At 40.0% G+C, this 6,707-nt stretch overlaps 1 protein-coding gene across 1 annotated transcript; it reads right to left on the bottom strand.

Annotated features, from left to right (window-relative positions):
• Nucleotides 1-2,248: 2,248 nt before the first annotated feature.
• Nucleotides 2,249-4,088, bottom strand: LOC149842571 (histone H3.3). The gene is made up of 5 exons (XM_089999296.1): nucleotides 3,978-4,088; nucleotides 3,114-3,206; nucleotides 2,973-3,049; nucleotides 2,805-2,895; nucleotides 2,249-2,552 (listed from the first exon to the last, which is right to left on the bottom strand). Exons 2-5 carry the CDS (start codon nucleotides 3,183-3,185, stop codon nucleotides 2,382-2,384), a joined length of 411 nt encoding a protein of 136 aa, XP_089855422.1. The 5' UTR covers nucleotides 3,186-3,206; nucleotides 3,978-4,088; the 3' UTR covers nucleotides 2,249-2,381.
• Nucleotides 4,089-6,707: the final 2,619 nt, after the last annotated feature.

The following is a 6,707-nucleotide window of genomic DNA, read 5'->3' as shown; positions in this document are numbered from 1 at the left end:
AGTCATTCTCCCTATGAATCAAAACTCTCAAGCAATACTACTCTGTAAAAATTCTTTCACAGCTACGCTAACATATCGAGCGAACCTAACCTCGCCTAAAGTGCAGATCACTCAACTTATCTCTTTTCAAGCCCAAACCTATTCAAAGTATTGTTCATGCTTCCCCTCTTACTCAATGGTTGTAGAAAGAGCTAACTAAATTCATAGTAAGTTTGGTTTGCTTATTTTGTTGCTTATTTATATTATTTTATATATTTTAAGTTTGAATTGTTCTAATTTTTGCATATATATTGTTTTTTGTTTTTATTCAAGTTTTGATAGTTTTTACCATCGAACTCGTTTTTCTTAAAAATTGGTGACTGAGGTACATACCATTGCAACACAACTCCAACAACTATGATATGAGATCTTTGATCCCAATCCAGCTGATCCTTATTCAACGGAAGAGGAAAGGCTAAGGTCTTAAAAGAACAGTTTCCCACTCTTCTCAAATTCGGATTTGGATCTCATATCCATTTTTTAAACAAATTTTCAACGAAAAACTATCATTTTTGCTTTCAAAAACCAAGGATCCACAGACAGATAGTTTTTCACAAGGTGAGAGGCTTGGGTGTGGGTAGGGCGGTTGAATAGGGTTTGTTTTAGAATTTTAATCAAAATTGATAGATATGTCAAAAAATTCTAAAACTGGACAGTTGATAATGGATTGGTGTAGGAAGATAAGGTAAAAATCTTTAGGGTAAACTTTACTATTTTATTGAAATATGATTTTTTTTACATGAATAGTGAAGCATGTTCCTATTAGATAGTCTCGGCCAGGAAGGTCTAGTAGCAGAATTTTTCTCCATGTAGAAAACTAAAACTGAAGTTTGGCCAAGATTTTGGTACAACGTGAAGATTAAGTCGTCAGCTTTTTTTAATTTTAGTTAAAATTTAAGATTGTCATAATATAACTCAAACGGGTGTAAAGACGTGCATTGATTCAAGCACTCACCACATTTTGCTCTCAATTTTCTAGATGGGCCAGGACCATTTGATCTAATTTGGATTTGAATCAAAATCAGAATTGACAAAATGATGCTTCAATCTAGGTTCTGTGAGTTAGATAGGCCTTATGGTCCGCAACCATGCTACGATGGGTAGGAAGCTAGGTAATTCTAAGAGGACTGAAGGCGGGGCCTTGTAGGTTTAGGACAAAACAGCTAATCGAGTGTAAACAAACCCACAATCTAATATCCATTGAAGTCCTTGCCTTCGAAGGCAACCCAGAAAAAGAATTTCCGGCAAATTTCAAAAGTCTAGAAACCCAAAACTTGAGAAAATGAAAAAATTGCGTAGAAAACTTGGTGAAAACCCAACAAAAATAGAGGTTTTGATGTGGAATAAATAAATTGAGGATCCAAACTAAGAGCACAATGAACCATTCCTTAATGAAATGACAAGGCAAGTTGCATCACAAAGCCCCAAGGGGGGAAAATGGACAATTCCTTGATGAAATCGCAAAACAAGTTAACATCACATAGCCCAACATAGTGGAAAGACTTGATGAAATCGCAACGTAGTGGAAATCGACTCAAGACTTTAAACCTTGCGAATGTCATAAAAGGCATATATACACTTCGATCGTGAAAATATTAAATTGATGTCAATTCATTTGTCCTACACCTATTAACCGACCAAACTCTTCGGATTCATCTAATGCGATGATCCGCGCATTCAGAAAACAAAACAGAACCCAACACGGTGGAACAAAAGACCCAAATATATGATGACACATTCGCGTCTTATGACAGATCACGCAAGCAGAGACGGACCAAACGTGAAAGAGATAATATAATACAACTGAAAGCATCCGAAAACCAAATCCAAGAGAGATCAACGAACTGAACGCAATATGATAGACACAGGAAATCGGAACAAACAAATACTAGGAGATGAGTCCCGCCATCAAAGCCAATTATATATTACTGCAGGAGCAACGTCACAGAGAGGTCATCAATATTGAAACGAAAGCAATAACACAATTTAAAACTTAACTATGTAAGACTAGCATATTTCTCCTTATCAGAGTAACCGCACATTCGCTGTACAAACTGGGTAACTAATGTTAGGTCCGATCAAACTATGGACACAAGCAAACGAACCATGGCACCCTCCTAAACGAGATCGGCACGACCATCAAGTCAGGACTCATTCCTTGTTGAACGAGATCTGATTAAAACCAGAGCAAGAACTAAAGATGAAGGGATTCAGTTGCAATGTACGTGCATCAACATTGTTAAGAAGTCATTTCATAAACATAAAGAATCCCAAATTTCCTAGAACCTAAAAGAGAAAACACAAGGACTCGAGACGGAGAGAGAGACAGAGAGAGAGAGAGACTATGCTCTCTCGCCACGGATGCGCCGAGCCAACTGGATGTCCTTAGGCATGATGGTCACCCGCTTGGCGTGGATGGCACACAGGTTGGTGTCCTCAAAAAGACCCACAAGATAAGCCTCAGCTGCTTCTTGAAGAGCGAGAACAGCATGGCTTTGGAAACGCAAATCCGTCTGTAATGGCACATGGGAGGGGAGAAAGTCAGAGATTGGATTGTTCAAACCACACAATAGACGTAGGTGCGCCCAGAAATGAAGAGAACAAATATCAAACCGTTATCACCACACAAAAATATCACAATCTAGACACGCACAAACCATAGGAAGGACAAAAATATCACAATCTAGACACGAACACAAATAAATGATACCTAGGAAACAGCCGATTAAAAACAAAAAAGACTGTACTTCAGGATGAATATATACCTTGAAATCTTGGGCAATCTCACGCACCAGTCTCTGGAAAGGAAGCTTTCGGATCAGCAGCTCAGTACTCTTCTGATACTTACGAATTTCTCTGAGAATATAAAAAATAACAAGGTCAACAGACGGAGGGAGAGACAGAGACAGAGACAGATCTTTACGCTCACATACCGAAGAGCAACAGTTCCGGGACGATAACGATGGGGCTTCTTGACTCCACCGGTTGTTGGGGCAGACTTCCTCGCTGCCTGCCAATTGCAGCAACAATATATCAGCATGATCCATAACCAACAACGAGAGAAAGAGAGAGACCTTTGTTGCAAGCTGCTTGCGAGGAGCCTTTCCTCCGGTGGACTTACGAGCGGTCTGCTTCGTACGAGCCATCGTAACTCAGAAAAGAAATACCTGCAAATGCATGATAGTCATTTAAGACATTAAGAGGCCACCATACACAGGACAAACAAAATTTAAAATATAAAAACAAGCAGAGAACCAAGGAAACGCAAAAACAGAACAAAACAAAAAAGACGATGGCCTTCTTGAGCGTTATTTCAAAGACAAGGTATTTGGTAAAGATTACACCAACTCCGAGATATTTTTTTATTGATCAGCATAAATCCCCAAACAGATCATAAAAGTATGAAGATGAACACCAAAAATCCAAAAGGACACCTCAATCCCTAAAGGAATTGTCAAAAATATTAAACAAGAGTAAACCATCGAGAGTAAACAAAAAACCCTGACAAAATTAAGAGAAACGGTAAACCAAAGATTTGCATCTCAACTCTTAGATTCTCTCAAACAGATAATCACAATACGCGGCAAAAATTGAGATAATTGGAAATATATATCCTAGCAGGAAAAACTTTAAAACACACAAATAACAAGAGTAAAGAACAAATACATAACAAGAGATGAAGAAATAAACGCCTAGACCCAGAAAAGATTAACCTATCCATTCAATAATGGCATTAATCCAATAGAAAAAATAAAAGTACAATCAACTCGATAAAAAGAAAAAAAAAAGGTATACCAGCAGTTGTAAAAAGCAAAAAAATAAAGAAAAACCTTCAACTACGGAGATCAAACGCACAGATAAAACGAAGATAACAAATATAACTCTTATCAACTACCTTAAGCGCACAAACGGAGATTAGTGTTAGGGTTTCTCCCTACCTGAAAAGAAACGAACCAGACAGAGAGAGGGAGACCACACCCACCGATAGCTACAAGGAATAAAGAAAATTTCAAGGTGAAAGGGGTCTGACGCAATTTATACCCACGCCTTGTGGTGGATGAAGAAAGGCGGTTTTGTGACTGCCAAAGAAGCACAGAATCCATGTGCTCTTTATGCTTCGTTCTGATTGGTCCGTTTCTTCATTACGCAGATTGACACGCTGTACTTTCACTTTTGTTGTTTGGTTTTACCTTTAAGAGAGAGAAAATCACTATCCTACAATATTTGATGCCGCGCATAATATTCGATCTTCACCGTCCAATTAATCATCCCGGCGACTTGCAGTTGTCTACATCCCTGTTTTGAGAATATGGAGTTATCGTAGCCGTCAATTGAACGGCAAAGATCGAGCATGATTTATTCGGATCATATTCCTAAAGATGGGAATCGTGTAATATGCGCACCATCTGTGCTTTTTTGCCCTTTTTATCTTTTGATAGCGTTTTGCAAAGTCTTGTGTGTGTTTTCTTCCTCTCACAGAAAGCGTGTTGTTGGACTTGACCGCTTCTCAGCTGACCCAGTTCCAGCCCGGACCGACCAGTTTACGGTCTTTCTTTTTTGTTTTTTAAGGCAAGCTGGGGTTAGGAAGACTACATCATTGGGTTTTGAACCTGCAACGTCCCAACACAGCACAAAGTGACGTGCACTAGCTGCTCCTACCAGACAAGCAGAGCCCCCGTTGGCTGCTTGCAGTCAATTTCCCCCATGCGTTTTGGGTCAGTGCTAGCTGCCATCAACGATCTACATTAGAACTGGGTGGTTCCAAACAAGGTTCAATTAGTCATGAGGGTCTCAGATCCGGGCCGAGACTAACCAACCCAGGGTTTAGGCATAACCACACCCAACTCCATGAACAAGGTGTGCATCAGTCCACTGCCCCAGATAGTTGTAGGATTGCGAAACGAGACGAGCTGCTCATGTTCCGCTCGTAAATAGCTCGTTCAAACTCATGAAATAGGTTCGACGAGCTTGACCATAAACAACTCATCTAGGTTCGACTCAAAAAGACTTATTTACTAATAATAAATATAGAATGAATATGGTTAGTGGGTTTGGCCTGCAAGCAATAGGTTTTACATCTATATTGCTTATAAGTTTCGAAAAAAAATTACAAAATCCCGCTTAACTTTTTATATAACTACAAGTCCACACCTAACTCTTGAAAATTTATGAATGGATACCTAGTTAGTAAAGTAATTCTCAAATAATCGCCTTCTTGGATTGAGATCGGTCTAACATGGTTAGGTAGAATATAGTTACTTTAATACCCCTCATATTAACCTTTTTGGCAAATCCCCATTGCACCTCAAGGGAGGTTGTGCCTGCGGCACTAGAGAAAAGTAGGGGTGGCAATCGGGTCGGGTTGGCGGGTTGGCATGTCAGCATACCTCAACCCGAACCCGACCCGTTTATTAAACGGGTCGGCTGTGGCAAACAGGAACCTGACCCGTTTAATAAATGGGTAACTCGACACGACCCGCCAACCCATTTAATAAATGGGTTGGGTCGGGTAAACGGGTTTTCAGGTTCGCGGATCGGGTTGACGGGTCGGGCAGACAGGTTGGCGGGTCGGGTTGGTGGGTTGACCCACCCGCCTAACCCGTTTATTAAACAGGTCAGCCGGGTTGGCATACCCCCAACCCGAACCCGACCTGTTTAATAAACGGGTTACGCGGGTCGACCCGTTTATTAAACGGGTTGGCTTAAGCCCAACCCGAACCCGCCTAAGAGGCGGGTTGGCGGGTCGTGTCAGAAATTGCCACCCCTAGAGAAAAGCCATAACGGTAGGGCAGTGGACCATAAGCGTGAGACAAGGTCTTCACTCTTGCCCTGTCTCAAAATTCTGCCCTCCATCTCCACCTTCATCCTACACGGGGTTTTGATTTTAACCTCCATCTCTGTTTCATGCCTTTCATCCTCAATCCAAACGGTTCACTGCCATCCCTAAAGGTATTTTAGTTATTTTACTATATGACTATGGCTTATAGGGATGTAACTGATTAATCAGATGTTGGCTAAACAGATTCAAATTCGGATTCAGACTCAAATGGTGAAAAGCTCATATCAGATTTGATATTTTACATGTAATAGGTTTGGATATCCATCAAATCTGAATATCCGTCAGATTTGGTAGCAAAAAATAAAAACTGTATCTGCATCCGATTTTAGTTGGATGCGGCTTTGGCTTACCAAATCTGACTAAGTAGAATAGGATTCAATCAGATATCAGACGGGCTTTCATTAGACCATGCTTTGATTAAAGCTGGTGGGGAATACAGACAATTCTTTCATTTCCTGTAGTTTTTTAAAGTAATTAATTCATATAATGGGGAAAGGCATTTGACTTGGATATGTTGATGGCATTGTTTATTGTCGATTTGAAATCATGGAGTTGATGATAACCCTAGTCTTTTTTGGTGGTCATTTGGTGCATAGTTTTTATCTACTTGCACAGCCCTTTATACATTAGAGTGGTTTTTGCCTTCTGGTTTGGTGCATTGTTGAAGGTACAATCTAACACTAAAGTGCTTTAGAGAGACAAAAGAGGAAAGACTAATTTTAGTTGTATGAAGCATAGTTACCAGAACAAGAAGCGATAGGTGAAGCAGTAGAGAAAGTGTTAGAAGTTCAAAATGCAAAGAAAAATAAATTTATAGAAGCTTGTGCAA

Source organism: Nuphar pumila, chromosome 3, assembly GCF_984573655.1.
Source record: "Nuphar pumila chromosome 3, dmNupPumi1.hap1.1, whole genome shotgun sequence".
NCBI lineage: Eukaryota > Viridiplantae > Streptophyta > Magnoliopsida > Nymphaeales > Nymphaeaceae > Nuphar > Nuphar pumila.
This window is presented reverse-complemented; position numbering and strand designations above follow the sequence as displayed.